The following is a 17,784-nucleotide window of genomic DNA, read 5'->3' as shown; positions in this document are numbered from 1 at the left end:
GGCATACCCATGTTGGCCACAAGATGTCAGTGTACGTAGCAAATACATTTCATGTCACTCTAGATTTATGCTATTTTTTAAAGCTCATTCACCTTTTAAGTAGTCCCACTTAGCAATAATTCACTTTTAAATTTTAATACTCAGCAATAATTCGGTTAGATTATTTTCATAAAGCAGAATTTACTGTGACAAGATTGGTAAACGATGAAATTAACATAAACCTAATAATCGCCTACAATCAGGCAATATTTACCATTGGGCTGTATTGTTATTTATTTAGAATAGTTTGATTTAAATATATATATAAATATATATATATATATATATATATATATATATATATATATATATATATATATATATATATATATATATATATATATATATATATATATATATATATATATATATGAACCTTCAAACAATGTTCAATGTTATTTGTGTTAAAGAAACATCCAAACAATTTTCTATTTTTTTTAATTAAAGGAACCTTCAAGCATTCATCAATTTTTATTATACATTTTGTAACAACCCTTCATCAAACAATTTCATGTTTTTATTCTAAAGAAACCTTCATCAACATGTTTATATTTTTTGTATTAAGGAAACTTTAATGTTTTTTGTATTAAAGAAACTTTCAAACATTTGTAAATGTTTTTGCATTAAAGAAACATTCATCAAGCAATTTATATTGTTTTGCATGAAAAAAATAAGATATATCATATATTTTGTATTAAAGAAATCTTCAAACAATTTAAAGAAACCATCATCAAGCAATTGTATATTTATTGTATTATTGAAACCTGCTTTGTATTGAAGAAACCTTCAAAAAAAGTGGTATTTTTGCATCAAAAACCTTCATCAAACAATATTTGGTGTAGTTTAGAAAACTTCAGCAAACAATTCAATATTTTTTTTGCCTTAAAAAACTAAAAGTAAATATTTATTGTATTAAAGAAACCTTCCTCAAACCATTTATTTGTTTGCACAAAAGAAACCTTTGTCTAGCAATTTAACATTTTTCATTTAAAAAATATAAAAATGTAATGTATTTTGTATTAAACGAATCTTCAAACCATTTAATTTTGTTTCGTATTCAAGAAACCATCAAAAATTTAATATTTTTTGTTTTAAAGAAACTTCAGCATTTTAATATTTTTATATTTAAGAAACCTTAATCAATGTTTAATGTCTCTTTGTATTACAGAAACCTTAAATTTAATATTTTTGCATTACAGAACCCTTCATAAAACACATTTGTTTTGGTATAGAAAACGCCAGCAAACAATTTTATATTGTTTTTCATTAAAATACTTCAACAAATGTAGTATTTTTTGTATTAAAGACACCATCATCAACCAATCTCATATTTAATGTATTATGGAAACCTTCATCAAACAAGTTATTTTTGCATGAAATAAACTCTCATAAAACAATTTGATGTATTGTTTTTTATCAAACACAGCTATTTATTTATGCCTTCTTTGAGCTTTTAAATGATTTTCTTGATAATTTCCCGTTTTATGCTCCAGCCCTGTAGGTGGCGGTAATGCGCCTCATTTGTCCACACTAAATAAAAGAAAAAAGAAGAAGCTACGTTACCGTTATAAATGTAGTAAATGACGGATATTACTTCTCATATAAAGTTATTTTATATATATATATATAGTTCACATAAATAGTCGTATAGTATTCATATTCGTTAAACGTGTGTCTGCGTTTGTGCAAACTAATACGTAGATACATGTCAAGCGAGGGTCTGATGACGTAAGCGGAAGTAAGGACTTCAAAGTATAACAACAACAATGGATGCGGTGACGTCCAGCAGAAAATATCATATAATTATATTCGGAGCTTCGGGCTTCACTGGCAACTTTGTGGCGGAAGAAGTGGCCCGGTACGCCGCCGACACGACCGGAGACGAGCGTCTAAAATGGGCAGTCGCCGGGAGAAGCCGAGCCCGTCTGGAAGTCACGTTGAAGCACGTGGCCGACAAGCTCGGTATGGAACCTAATATATATAGTTTGTGTGCACTATGTACACTTGTGTGTAATTTGTATGTAATAAGTATGTTCAGGAGGGAAGGCACTAAAGTGTACTCATATACTAATTGGAAGTGCGGCATTTGGAACATTCTGAGTTGACATTGAACACCAAGTACCCGGATGTTGCACTCAACACGCCCCAAATGGCGAGTACGTGCACTTAGGAATCTAAGTACACACTTTGCGTACTTTCTAGCAGTGGCGGGCCGTGCGTTTCCCACCTAGGCCTTCAGTGATGTCTGACTTCAATAATTGCCTCTTAAATAGGCTGACCATATTCTGAAATCCCAAAAAGAGGACACATCTATGCGTGCCAAGGCCGGGAGTAGGTGAAAATTTGCCAATGATACTCGAACTTGCTTTATAAATAATATCCATCCATCCATCCATTTTCTACCGCTTATTCCCTTCGGGGTCGCGGGGGGCGCTGGAGCCTATCTCAGCTACACTCGGGCGGAAGGCGGGGTACACCCTGGACAAGTCGCCACCTCATCGCAGGGCCAACACAGATAGACAGACAACACTCACACTCACATTCACACACTAGGGCCAATTTAGTGTTGCCAATCAACCTATCCCCAGGTATAATATATTTATCTAAATAAAGGATTTTTTGTCCTCTGTTGACAGCAGTGTTGGCGCTAGGAATTTTCAAAATGGGGTCCCAGGGACCCCATCAAGTCATAAAAATGGGGTCCCGCAGCAACGTTCCCTCTAAGGTGCGCGCCTGTGCAATTGCGTACTGTTCAAGCGTCCTCTGCGCACGGCAAATCTATGCCACGCACAAAATCAAATAAAAAAATAAGCGCATAACAATTGTCGACACACGGACACGACGGAGAAAACAGTTTTCGTCATCATTGTTCAAATATTGTAACGTCTGTCGAGACGCTTTGAAGACATGAATTCCATCCATCACTTTACTGAGCAAAACTCTTTATTGTCGGCCATAAACACATCACCAAAACATTAGTAAAAAAAAAAGATATCTAGCAAAACTGGTCATTTTCTGCAGTACAAACCAGACCAAAAGCAACTTTGTTATATCAACAGCAGCCGCTCGCTCTTTCTCACTTGCGCCAACACATGTACATATGGCACTTAGCCAGTGATGCGTTTACAGCCACACAAAAAGTCGGACAACTCCAACACCACACAAAGTGTCATTCCAGGTCGTTACACTATGATTTACCAGTCAAATGTGTGCTTATTCTAGTGTCATTTATTAGGAATCTTAATTTATAAATATTAATCATGAAATGCTGTTAGTATATTAAATAAATACTAATAAAAATATATTTTTTACAAACTGGAAGTTGCAGGAATGTACACATGATCCCCTGCTTACATCTCATTGTGCAACATGTGAATGTTTTAATGGGAACTAAATGCAATGTCTGAAAGGGGTACAAATTATTTCCAAAGCAGGACCTCCACCCAGACAAACAATACAAGTACACAGTTCATGATCAACAAAATATTTGTTGTTATTGTCATTGTAAGTGGGCCTAAACACTTATATTACAAATGGAAATGACTGCTGTCATTTGATTATAATAATAAGAGAATGTTGTCTGTCTGTCTGTGTTGGCCCTGCGATGAGGTGGGGACTTGTCCAGGGTGTACCCCGCCTTCCGCCCGAATGCAGCTGAGATAGGCTCCAGCACCCCCTGCGACCCCGAAAGGGACAACCGGTAGAAAATGGATGGATGAATGGAGATTGAACTTGTTATTTAGTCAGGTTTGGGACAGGTGTGCTGCTGGTGTAGCCACAGTGTGCATGTGTGATGTTGTTCACGTGGGCTCCACTGAATGCTCAGGGAGTTTTTGCGTTTGCGCACACACATAAACAATTAGAGGGAACATTTGCCCACAGTAAATTTTTGGGGTCCGGTCCCACTTTTTTGTAAGCGTTTAGAAAACAAATGACAAATGTATGCATTATCCTGTTATATCTCACATTCTATATTGTGTTTTGGAAAAAGGTTGTCATAAACGTTACTTAATTCATTAAAAAGAAGACAAATGTGTATACATATGTAAATGTATTCAGTTATAAACATTCATTCACTTTCTTCTTTCCTTCATGGATCTGAACTTTACCGCTGCTGGTAGTTTTTTCTATGTTTTTATTTAATAAGTTGTAGGTGTATTTATTTCAGTATAAAAGTGTAAAAAGTGTTTTGCTTCGGTCATGAAATGATGATAATGGTGTGCCCTGGCATACATACATTTTATATTTAACGCTTAAATCTTTGGAGTCGACATCAACTTCACATCTATCCCTCATTTCAAATTGTTTAGTTTTTTTGTGTTGTTTTTTTGTTTGTTTGTTTTCCGCCCTTTTTTGTCAAACAAAACTATGTTTTTTATGGCAAACACACAAAATAGGCAAAATCTTCCACCAAAAATATTTTTCTTAGTGGAATATTTGATGTGAAGTAATCGGAACCTTGGATAGGTCAATAATTCATAATAACATTGATTTTGATTCAATATTATGTTTTGAGCAATGACCGTTTGAAAGAAAGAAAAAAACAGCTTTGTTTTATTAGTCAACATTGCAACTTTATCTAAATTACATTTAACCTTTAAGCTTTTTTATTTCACTTTGGTTATGTTTTTGTTTATTTTAATAGTATTTTTAGAATGTGCCGTGGGCCTTTAAAACATTAGCTGTGGGCCGCAAATGGCCTCCGGGACACACTTTTGACACCCCTGCTATAGATAATAAAAAATTAAATCTGATAAATCTATGGATAAAAAGCAGAGCCTGGCGACGCATGCTCGTTTATCATAACTCTCTCGCTCTCTCTGTCTCTGCCCCTCCCTCACCAATGCTGCTGCGCGGCCAGTTTGTCTTGTTTTTAACCCCTTCTTAACCCTGAACGTACATTGAAAATACACGCAACCCTAACTCAAAATGCCGGACATTTGAGGCATTTAAGAAACTCCGCCCTGACAGCTCCGCAAAAGAGGACATGTCCGGTGAAAAGAGGACGTATGGTCAGTCTATCCTAGCCCGTTAGCTGCTAGCATGCCGTGTGTTGTGCCTCGGTGTGCATTGTTTACACAACGTGCGTTACGCTACTTAATATGTCCGTGTGGAAACTCATTCGGTACACCTCCAAACCGAACCGGAACCCCCGTACCGAAACAGTTCAATACAAATACACGTACCGTTACACCCCTACAAAAAACATATTAAACCTGAGAAAATATAGAAATAAAATATTCTGAACTCACAATTTGTAGCACCCATTCGAGCTTCCAGGGTTGGCCGACATGGTCTCACAAGATGTAGTTTCTCTTTAAATATCCTTCTTAAAAATGGCCTTGCAAATATATGCGTTGTCTTGTCTAATCATAAAAGATGCAGACGAGGCGTGTTGGCGGAGTTCTTAAAGTTTACTCCACAACGTGCTCATCAAAAATGGCTAAACGCGGCTACTGCATATGTTCTTCACTACTGTGGCATGCTGGGTAATGGAGTTTTTATGTTGCCTAGCTCATAACTGACTGCACATTTGGCTAAAAAAGTGAGCATGCTAGTGTTAGTAACGCTGCCTGAGCCAATCAGGGGCCAGGATACTGAACAGCATGGTCTGATTGTTTTGGTTTCGTCTGGTGGTCAAGTATTGATATTTTTAAGTTCATTTAGCTATTTTTATGCTTGAACATGCTTAATTTAGTGCAAATGACGTAGAATATACTTTGTTGGCGACAGTTGTGTTCAGATAGTTTAGCATATATTGATTGACCTGTATTGTTTTAATATCTTAAATGTACAAAATGTATCAAAGTGGCCCCCACGTCCTTCACTTTTTATTCACTGGAAAAAGTTAGGACACCCCGCTCTATATAACAAAGATGTCTTCTATTCTGCAGCTACGCCACAGCTGATTACAGATGTTGACATCATCACAGCGGACGTGTCCGACAAACAATCTCTGGCCGCCATGTGTGGACAGGGCCTGCTGGTTGTCAACTGTGTTGGTCCAGTAAGTTCCTGACGCGTGGCTTGATGATGAAAGTATCAAATGTTGTCGTCACCATAGCAACGCATGTTTTAGTACAGGTTTTACGGCGAGCCGGTGGTCGCCGCCTGCGTGGAGAACGGCGCTCACTACATCGACATCTGTGGAGAGCCTCAGGTGAATATTTGTACTTTCATCCATCATCTACAATCCTTATGTAAGACAAGAACACCTATTCTTTTTTTATACATTCTAACTCGTAAAGGAATGTTAGTAAAAGTCAGCTAACAAGGGAGCCAATAGGAGTTGCTGTATTCCACCCATTAAGCGCTCTAAAAACATCCAAACGCCTCCAGCCACATTTTTATACCGTACACGCTGTGAATACCCTAAATTCCGGACTATAAGCCGCTACTTTTTTTCCTACGCTTTGAACACTGCGGCTAATTTATGGATTTTTCTTTGCCAGCGACCATGAAGTTTTGTATCCCACAAATAGTTTTCACAGAAACACTGAGTTATTGTTTGTGCCATGGCGCCATCTTTTGGACAAGTTCACTCACTGCCGGTGCTGCATGTTGAAAATGTACTTCCTGTTTTAATGCCTTGAACCGGAAGTTTATTCATCACTCCAAGCAGCGTTTGTAAGTTTTACAATATAACTAAAACAATTCTTACTTACTAAAGCGTCCCATGTGTGATGTCTGTAGGAGTAATTTCATGCATATTTGTAGGTGCTATCCTAATGTAATCAAGCTAGTGTTGTTAGCATTATGCTAACATGTTTGCGAGTGTCTGTGTTAGTATTATTAACTTACAATGGCATTCTTTTTGTATTGTTTCAGTTTCACAAATTCCTCAGAAAATTCACCAAGACGTCACCGTGGAGTTATTGAGTGTGTTTAGCTGATTGGAGCGCTAGCTTGCGTCGCTAGTGGGTCCATGACGATGACTTGTGTTTTGTTCGATCAGCCGTTTTACTGCCGTGTTACAGGCACCGATTGGAAACAATTAAGGTATGTAAATAAACATTTACAGGATATTTCTGTGTAAATAACTCATTACACAACATATATATCTGCGGCTAATAGTCTGGTGTGGCTAATATATGAAAACTTTTTTTTTTTCCAAAATGTAGTGGGTGTGGCCTCTATACCGGTGCGCTCTATAGTGGGGAAAATACAGTGCTTGGTAAATATATTCAGGTCACGACATGTAAATGGAGTATTGCTGGCGCTTTTTGGAAGGTTTTTGAGTGCTTTATGGGCTCAGTAGTGTACTCTCATTAGCTGACTCGTGCTAACGTTTATTGACGATTTAGAATGCATAAAAAAAAGTGTGTTCTTGTCTTACATAAGGAATATGAATGATAAATATTCCAAAAAAAGTGCAGTTCCCCTTTAAGACAGTTTGCTGTTTTTACTGTGAGTCTTCCAGATGTGTTTTTAGAATAAGCTGTAGACTGTGTGTGGGCTGCAAATGGCCCCCGAGCAGCACTTTGGCTATTGGACACCTCTTCTTCTGCAGAATGATGTCACGTTTGTTTGTAGTTCCTGGAGCGCATGCAGCTGCTGTACCACACCAAGGCCTTGGACAGAGGAGTCTACGTGATCGGCAGCTGTGGCTTTGACTCCATCCCAGCAGACCTTGGCATCATCTACACTCAGAAACACTTTAAAGGTTGCACTTATTTCACATCATTGGCAACAGTGACGCATCATTTTAGACAAATTATTTATCCCCGCAAAATGTATATTTTATTAAATTTTTTAAAGGCCTACTGAAATGAATTTTTTTTATTTAAACGGGGATAGCAGATCTATTCTATGTGTCATACTTGATCATTTCGCGATATTGCCATATTTTTGCTGAAAGGATTTAGTATAGAACAACGACGATAAAGATTGCAACTTTTGGTATCTGATAAAAAAAAAGGCTTGCCCCTACCGGAAGTAGCGTGACGTAGTCAGTTGAACATATACGCAAAGTTCCCTATTGTTTACAATGATGGCCGCATGAAGTGAGAGAGATTCGGACCGAGAAAGCGACAATTTCCCCATTAATTTGAGCGAGGATGAAAGATTTGTGGATGAGTAAAGTGCAAGTGAAGGACTAGTGGGGAGTTGAAGCTATTCAGATAGGGAAGATGCTGTGAGAGCCGGGGGTGACCTGATATTCAGCTGGGAATGACTACAACAGTAAATAAACACAAGACATATATATACTCTATTAGCCACAACACAACCAGGCTTATATTTATAATGCCACAAATTAATCCTGCATAAAAACACCTGCGTGTTTGTTACGCTAGCTCCTAGCTCCTCTGCTAGCTCCTAGCTCCATAGAACACGCCAATACAATTCAAACACCTGATCAACACACACAATCACTCAGCCCAAAAGACCGTTCACCTAACCCAAGGTTCATAAAGCTTATATATTTTTAAAAAGTTACGTACATACGCAAAAAAAAGTTGCGCACATACGGTCAAGCGATCAAATGTTTAGAAGCCAAAGCTGCATACTCACAGTAGCACGTCTGCGTCTTTGTCATCCAAATCAAAGTAATCCTGGTAAGAGTCTGTTTGTCCCAGTTCTCTACAGGCGTCTGTGTATCGAAGTCAAAAGTCCTCCTGGTTAGAGTCTCTGTTATCCGAGTTCTTCCATCTTGACTGCATCTTTCGGGAATGTAAACAAAGAAGCGCCGGCTGTGTACTGTTGTTGCTGACTACGTTCGAAAAATACGTCCATTTCGCACCGACAACTTTCTTCTTTGCTTGCTCAGCTTCCTTCTCCATAATGCAATGAACATGATTGCAACAGATTCACGAACACAGATGTCCAGAATACTGTGGAATTATGAAATGAAAACAGAGCTTTTTCGTATTGGCTTCAATGTGGAAGGCATACCCGTGTTCCCCGGTCTACGTCACGCGCATACGTCATCCTCAGAGGCGTTTCGAACCGGAAGTTTAGCGGCAAATTTAAAATGTCACTTTATAAGTTAACCCGGCCGTATTGGCATGTGTTATAATGTTAAGATTTCATCATTGATATATAAACTATCAGACTGCGTGGTCGGTAGTAGTGGGTTTCAGTAGGCCTTTAATTGACTTTTAGATTTTTTTTATATAATTATTTTTTTTAAAATTATAATTTTTTAAAACTTTTAGTTATTTACTTGTATTTAATTGCCTTATATTTTTATGAACACTGTTGGCACAACTGTCAAAGCTTGCATTCTTGGCATTGATGCATCATTTTACACAAACTATTCATCCCAAGGAAACGTTTTTTTCATTTATATTTAATTTTATTTTTGAAATATATTTATCTTTTTTTAAATATAAGATTTTTTTTAAACTTATTTACCGGTATTTGTATTTAATTGACTTTTATTTTTATGGACAATGTCGGCACATCTGTCAACATTTGCATTCTTGGCATTGACGCATCATTTTAGACAAACTATTAATCGCAAGAAAACTTTTTTTCCATTAATATATATATATATATATATATATATATATATATATATATATATATATATATATATATATATATATATATATATATATATATATATATATATATATATTTTTTTTTTTAATATATATATATATATATTTAAAAAAAAAAAGTTTTTTAAAACGTATTTATTTATTTGTATTTATTTAAAAAAATATATGTTTTTTTAAAAACTTTTATTTATTTATTTTTATTTTATTAACTTTTTTTATGAACACTGTTGGCACACCTGTCAACATTTGCATTCTTGACATTGATGCATCATTTTAGACAAACTTTTCATCCCAAGAAAACTTTTTTAAATTAATATTTTATTGTATTTTGAACTATTTTTTTAATATATATATATTTTTTAAATTATGTTTTTTTTAAACTTTCATTTATTTATTTGTATTTAATTTACTTTTATTTTTATGAACGCTGTTGGCACACCTGTCAACATTTGCATTCTTGGCATTGACGTACATTGGAGACAAGCTTTATTGACCCTGAAGAAAACTTAGTTTTCATTAATTTATATATATATATATATATATATATATATATATATATATATATATATATATATATATATATATATATATATACATATATATATATACATATAAATGTTTTTAATATGTTTATTTAAACATTTTTTAACTTGTAGTTATTTATTTGTATTTTATTTACTTTTCTTTATGGACACTGTTGGCACATTTATATTTTTGGCATTGACGTACATTGTAGACAAACTTTATTGATCCAGAGGGGGAAAAAATGCTTTCAATTATTATTTAGTTATTTTTTTTAATGTATTTGTTTATTTTTATTTATTAATTTATTTTTATTTAATTGACTTTTATTTATTGAACACTGTTGGCACGCCTGTCAACATTTGCATTCTTGGCATTGACGCATTATTTTACACAAACTTAATTGATCCCAAGGGAAACTAATTTTTTAATTAGTTTTTTCAAATTAGTATTTCATTTGTTTTAATTTATTCATTTAAAAAATATTTATTTTTATTTTTATTTTTATATTCTAATTTTTATGGACACCATTGGCACACCTGTCAACATTTGCATTTTAAAAATTAGGGATTTTTTCATCCGTTTAAAAATGTATACACAATAAAAAAAATAATTCCCTTTTAGGCTTAATTTATTCTTGAAATTTAAGGCAAATTGTTTTAGAGTTAAATAGAGATTCCTTTGTGCAGTACATATGATGTAATGTGTATGTGTGTAATCTTCTTGTTAGACATCATATTCTCTTGTTGTGACATTTTAGGCACTCTGACTGCAGTGGAGAGCTTCCTGACCATAAGCAGCGGGCCACAGGTAATCTGACAATGATCAATAAATGTGATTAGTCACTGATAACTTCATCATGTATAAATGCAGATTCATCACGTAATTCATTGATTTGTTTTTAAAATGTGTAAACTGTCAATAAAACTACAAACATATCAGTATATTAATTGTACACATGTAATAACTGTACATTTAATTCATGTACTGGATAGTGCTATTGACACTATAACAATATCAACACAATATTTGAACTACTTACTTACATACAAAGTTAATAGTACTCATTGATTAAACACAAGACAAAATTACTATCTCTTTTAAATCCTTCAAGTCCTGTTGTGTACATGAAATTATTCCCTAAGTTTGTAAACATGAACAAAAACAACAACATATAATATCAACTTTGTAAGTATCAATCATTTACTGATATCACCAATCAGTAGATGGGTCGCCCTCCTCTTACGTGTGGCATACTGACTGTGACAATGCTGACACATCAACACCTGCTATAATATCCTCTCTACAACTCTTATTTTGGTAATTTCCTGTTAATAACTTGGCAGTATTTATTTATGTGTTCATGTTTCATACATGTTAGTATACTTGTGAAAATGTTGGCTTGCTTTTTTGCAAATTTTTTATGTTTAAACCTAAAAATCTTGATTTTTTGATACTTGGTGCCATCTTGGAAGTATGCTAGCGTCTTTTTTACTAGCATGCTGATGTTAGCATGCAAATGTTTTACGCTAGATTTTTACCTAGTTGTGTATGTTTACACCTACAAAGTCCAGTCACATGTGAGCATGCTAACGTTTTATTAGCTCAATTTATATGTTTTATCCTAAAAATCATGGTTTTTGATACTTGCCGACATCTTGGAAGTATGTTAACGTCTCTTGTACTAGCATGCACATTCTATGCTACTTTTTTAGTTAAGTTTTGTATGTTTACACCTAAATATAGTGCATTTTAATACTTGGAGCCATCTTAGAACTATGCTAACTTGTCTTATGTCATCATGCTAACGCTCTATGCCAGCTTTTTCACTAATTGTGTTTGGTTTAACCTAAAAATCATGGTTTTTGATACTTGGCACCATCGCGGAAGTACGCTAATGTCACTTGTATTAGCATACTAATGTGAGCATGTTAACGTTTAATGCTAATTGTTCAACTAATTTGGTATGTTTACACCTATTATTACTTGGCGCTATTTTAGAAATAAGCTAACTTTTTCTTTGTCATCATGCTCACATTTTTTTCTAGCTTTTCAGCTAAATATGTATGTTTAAACCTAAAAAAAAACATGAATTTTGATGCTTAGCGCCATCTTGGAGGTATACTAATGTCTCTTTTATTAGCAAGCTAATGTTTTATGCTAGCTTTCCAGCAAAATTTGTATGTGTATACCTAAAAAAAAACATGGACTTTGATGCTTAGCGCTATCTTGGAGGTATACCGTATTTTTCGGAGTATAAGTCGCACCGGCCGAAAATGCTTAATAAAGAAGGAAAAAAACATATATAAGTCGCACTGGAGTATAAGTCGCATTTTTTGGGGAAATTTATTTGATAAAACCCAACACCAAGAATAGACATTTGAAAGGCAATTTAAAATAAATAAAGAATAGTGAACAACAGGCTGAATAAGTGTACGTTATATGAGGCATAAATAACCAACTGAGAACGTGCCTGGTATGTTAACGTAACATATTATGGTAAGAGTCATTCAAATAACTATAACATATAGAACATGCTATACGTTTACCAAACAATCTGTCACTCCTAATCACTAAATCCCATGAAATCTTATACGTCTAGTCTCTTATGTGAATGAGCTAAATAATATTATTTGATATTTTACGCTAATGTGTTAATAATTTCACACATAAGTCGCTCCTGAGTATAAGTCGGCCAAACTATGAAAAAAACTCGGTATTGTTTGTCTACGGTACTAATGTCTCTTTTATTAGCACGCTAACATTTAATGCTAGCTTTCTAGCAAAATTTGTATGTTTATACCTAAAAAAAAACATGGATTTTGATGCTTAACCCCATCTTGGAGGTATACTAATGTCTCTTTTATTAGCATGCTAACATTTTATGCTAGCTTTCTAGCAAAATTTGTATGTGTATACCTAAAAAAAACATGCATTTTTATGCTTAGCGCTATCTTGGAGGTATGCTAATGTCTCTTTTATTAGCACGCTAACATTTTATGCTAGCTTTCTAGCAAAATTTGTATGTGTATACCTAAAAAAAACATGGATTTTGATGCTTAACCCCATCTTGGAGGTATACTAATGTCTCTTTTATTAGCACGTTAACATTTTATGCTAGCTTTCTAGCAAAATTTGTATGTTTATACCTAAAAAAAAAACATGGATTTTGATGCTTAGTGCTATCTTGGAGGTATGCTAATGTCTCTTATTAGCACGCTAACGTTTTATTCTAGCTTTCTAGCTAAATTTGTATGTTTATACCTTAAAAAAAACATGGATTTTGATGCTTAGCGCTATCTTGGAGGTATGCTAATGTCTCTTATTAGCACGCTAATGTTTTATGCTAGCTTTCTAGCAAAGTTTGTATGTTTAAACCTAAAAACATGGATTTTGATGCTTAGCGCTATCTTGGAGGTATGCTAATGTCTCTTTTATTAGCACGCTAACATTTTATGCTAGCTTTCTAGCAAAATTTGTATGTGTATGCTTAAAAAAAACATGGATTTTGATGCTTAGCGCTATCTTTGAGGTATGCTAATGTCTCTTTTATTAGCACGCTAACGTTTTATGCGAGCTTTCTAGCTAAATTTGTATGTTTATACCTAAAAAAAATCAGAGATTTTGATATTTGGCGCCATCTTAGAATCATGTTCGTCTCTTATATTAGCATGTTACCATTAGCATGCCAACGTTTCATGCTAGCTTTTTAGCAAATGTGTATGTTTAAACCTAAAAATTCATGGATTTAGTTACTTGAGGAATCTTTACAATGAAAACAAAAGATCAAATAATAATTCCCACCAATAGTCATATTTGTGTACATGGAACAACATAATTTCGTGTGTTAGCGACTTGTGAATGAATTAATGTTTGACATGCAAAGAAGTGACGGTGCGAAATAATCCAACAACGCTTTTAGGGCACGTGCGGCCATGACGCAACATGGCGCTCGGCCGTGCACGGCTTTGCTGACAGTGGCTCCCTTCGCCAGCTGAGGAGGTCGTTTGGCTACAAGCCGTTGCCGGTGGTGGGAACCAAAGTCTTCCCCAGGTAGGCTGATTAGAAATATGAACACTTTGTATAAATGTGTAAGGTTATTATAAATGTATACGTTTTTTTATGGATACACAATTGATTTAGTGTTGTAAAAAAATGTCACTGGAGGGTGTTTTACTGTGCTATGCTGTACATCACTTGAACTATGATAGTGTGTTTATTGCATAATGTGTGTGTGTGTGTGTGTGTGTGTGTGTGTGTGTGTAGAGGGAATGTGTTCTTCAGCAAGGAGATCATGCAGTATTCCATCCCATTCATGGGTTCAGATCCTTCTGTAGTCAAGAGAACTCAACGTTTCCTCTTTGAGGAGGAGCATCGCTCACCAGTGAGTACACACTGCTGATTATTCTTTTTTATTATGGGCCTGCTGCAATGCCAGCGCCCATTCACATGCTGCAAGCAGCAGTGAATGGGCGCTGGCAATGCAAGTAGCCCAGATTATTATTGCTCATACTTCAACTTTTAATATTATTATAGTTCTTCTATCTTATTCTGCCGTGTCTGCTACGAGACGAACCGGCCAACGGACCCACACATGTGTTATACTGTCAGGTTCAGACACTGATGACATCTATTAAACAGACAAAGAAGCAAGGAATCAAACAGAGACAGAATTAAATTTGGCTCAATGAGGAGAGCGCGTACACCTGTACCCTTGTACAGTGTTCCACCACGCTCTGACGAAAGATTGTACGCCTCCTCTTTTACTTGGACTTTCCCTGATTACATGGCAACAGCTATTTCTAAGGGAGGGGGGTCGTAAACAGCCATCGCCTTTGGTTACAAAACAGTTCAAAGAAAGGGTCGTAAAACAGCTCAAAGAAAAGGTGCCTGGAGCTTGCGTCAGGTCCTGCTTCCTCTTCGCTATACTGTCAGGTTCAAACACTGATGACATCTATTAAATAGACAAAGAAGCCAGGAATTAAACAGAGACAGAATTAAATTTTGCTCAATGATGAGAGCGCGTACACCTGTACTCTTGTACAGTGTTCCACCATGCTCTGACGAAAGATTGTTCGCCGCCTCTTTTACTTGGACTTTCCCTGATTACATGGCAACAGCTGTTTCTAAGGGAGGAGGGTCGTAAACAGCCATCGCTTTTGGTTACAAAACAGTTCAAAGAAAAGGTCGTAAAACAGTTCAAAGAAAAGGTGCCTGGAGCTTGCGTCAGGTCCTGCTTCCTCTTCGCTATGCTGTCAGGTTCAAACACTGATGACATCTATTAAACAGACAAAGAAGCAAGGAATTAAACAGAAACAGAATTAAATTTTGCTCAATGAGGAGAGCGCGTACACCTGTACCCTTGTACAGTGTTCCACCATGCTCTGACGAAAGATTGTACGCCGCCTCTTTTACTTGGACTTTCCCTGATTACATGGCAACAGCTGTTTCTAAGGGAGGGGGGTCGTAAACAGCCATCGCCTTTGGTTACAAAACAGTTCAAAGAAAAGGTCGTAAAACAGCTCAAAGAAAAGGTGCCTGGAGCTTGCATCAGGTCCTGCTTCCTCTTCGCTATACTGTCAGGTTCAAACACTGATGACATCTATTAAACAGAAAAAGAAGCAAGGAATCAAACAGAGACAGAATAAAATTTGGCTCAATGAGGAGAGCGCGTACACCTGTACCCTTGTACAGTGTTCCACCATGCTCTGACGAAAGATTGTATGCCTCCTCTTTTACTTGGACTTTCCCTGATTACATGGCAACAGCTGCTTCTAAGGGAGGGGGGTCGTAAACAGCCATCGCCTTTGGTTACAAAACAGTTCAAAGAAAAGGTCGTAAAAAACAGTTCAAAGAAAAGGTGCTTGGAGCTTGCGTCAGGTCCTGCTTCCTCTCCGCTTTGTAGATTTCGGGTCAAGACAATATCTTCCTGTGGATTACAATACATCAAAGAAGCCGACACCTTCATGTCGCTTCCCATCCTACACAGTGGAGTTTTTACAAGCCTTTTGCTTGGTAGGATCAAAGACAGCTTTTGTCATCTCGCCGGGAACTCATGGCAACACAAAGTTTTGTGATAACTTAGATACAATTATTCTGACATATACCGTCGGAAAGGTCTCGTTCGCGATGGGCGCTGTTTAAATTGGGAACATTTCAAGTTACCATGGCGACGCTATTCACGAATAAACAAAAAAAATGGGCCAATTGGAAAGGTCCCGCCCGCACAGACGGCGGAACTTTTAGTTGGTTATAGACAGGTTCTCAATTAAATATGTCATTGGGGCTCGAAATCTCTCCTGAAGAAGACCAGGGATAGCTGAGTGGTTAAAGCAGCTAGCTCCCAATCGAAAGGGACTGGGTTCAAATCCCAGTCAGCTTGATCAGTAACGTACCGAAGCTCCAGAGTTTTGGTTCACCTCCATCATAGTTTACTAAGACGGGTCCTCGATTATATTTGTCATTGGGGCCTGGAATCTGGCTCAATAAGACCCAGGATAGCTGAGTGGTTAAAGCCGATATCTCCCAATCAAAGGGGATTGGGTTCAAATCCTCGTCAGGTCGATTGGTAACTAGGAAAAAACCAGCCGGAGGACTTAAAGTTTTATACCATAGTTTACTGAGACAGGTTCTCAATTAAATATGTCATTGGGGCCCGGAATCTTGGCTTGAGAAGACCAAGGATAGCTGAATGGTTAAACAGCTAGCTCCCAATCAAAGGGTTCTGGGTTCAATCCCAGTCAGGTCGATCGGCTTGCCAAGCCAAAGTATGCAGGAGTGGGGACGCCGGACAATGTGGGGTTGTTTCACCTCCCCCACACAGAGTAAAGCTAAGTGGCAGCTGGTCAATTAACTTATAGTTAACAAGGTAAGTATGGGTAATAATAACAAATAGTGTATAGTCCAAAAGTCAAGGGTAACCTCAGGGGTTAGTTCCTCCTGTGTGCAGAGGCTAAAGTTGGTAAGTGTACCATCGTAATTCCTAGGCTGGGATGGGTGGTAATAGGAACATGAATAATTAATGTGTTGACCAATCAGCTCTCCTGGGTCTGGGATAAGAGAAAAAATTCCAATTGGATAATGAAAAACAAAAGGAAAAAAATGGGAAAACAAAATGGATAAGATAAAAGTTTAATAATAGGAAAAAACTGTGGAATTATTGATATTGCAAATTGAGATAATAAAATAAACAAAGTTAATAAAAACACATATGATAATAATTATCAATAATTGAAATAACAATTCATGACTTTCCTTTAATTCCTTTACAGTTTTTTCCCTTCTATTAATTCTTGTCTCGTATTCATTGTTTCCCATTTTTTTTCTTTTGTTTTTCATCATCCAATTAGAATGTTTTCTCTTATCCCAGACCCAGGAGAGCTGATTGGTCAACACATTAATTATTCATGTTCCTATTCCCACCCATCCCAGCCTAGAAATTACGATGGTACACTTACCAACTTTAGCCTCAGCACACAGGAGGAGCTAACCCCCGAGGTTACCCTTGACTTTTGGACTATTTGCCCATACTTACCTTTTTAACTATAAGTTAATTGACCAGCTACCACTTAGCTTTACTCTGTGTGGGGGAGGTGAAACACCCCACATTGTCCGGCGTCCCCACTCCTGCATACTTTGGCTTGGCAAGCCGATCGACCTGACTGGGATTGAACCCAGAACCCTTTGATTGGGAGCTAGCTGTTTAACCATTCAGCTATCC

At 36.3% G+C, this 17,784-nt stretch overlaps 1 protein-coding gene across 1 annotated transcript in view; it reads left to right on the top strand.

Annotated features, from left to right (window-relative positions):
• Positions 1–1,752: 1,752 nt before the first annotated feature.
• Positions 1,753–17,784, top strand: part of LOC133640845 (saccharopine dehydrogenase-like oxidoreductase) — a 23,157-nt gene continuing 7,125 nt past the window's right edge. The window contains exons 1-7 of the mRNA XM_062034526.1: positions 1,753–2,001; positions 5,934–6,046; positions 6,119–6,199; positions 7,573–7,702; positions 10,825–10,874; positions 13,987–14,117; positions 14,331–14,448. Of these exons, the coding sequence (XP_061890510.1) occupies positions 1,806–2,001; positions 5,934–6,046; positions 6,119–6,199; positions 7,573–7,702; positions 10,825–10,874; positions 13,987–14,117; positions 14,331–14,448 (819 nt within the window). The 5' untranslated portion in view covers positions 1,753–1,805. The remainder of the gene's footprint in view (positions 2,002–5,933; positions 6,047–6,118; positions 6,200–7,572; positions 7,703–10,824; positions 10,875–13,986; positions 14,118–14,330; positions 14,449–17,784) is intronic.

Source organism: Entelurus aequoreus, linkage group LG23 (assembly GCF_033978785.1).
Source record: "Entelurus aequoreus isolate RoL-2023_Sb linkage group LG23, RoL_Eaeq_v1.1, whole genome shotgun sequence".
Classification (NCBI taxonomy): domain Eukaryota; kingdom Metazoa; phylum Chordata; class Actinopteri; order Syngnathiformes; family Syngnathidae; genus Entelurus; species Entelurus aequoreus.
Note: the sequence above shows the minus strand (reverse complement) of the source record. Positions and strands in the feature narration are given on the sequence as shown.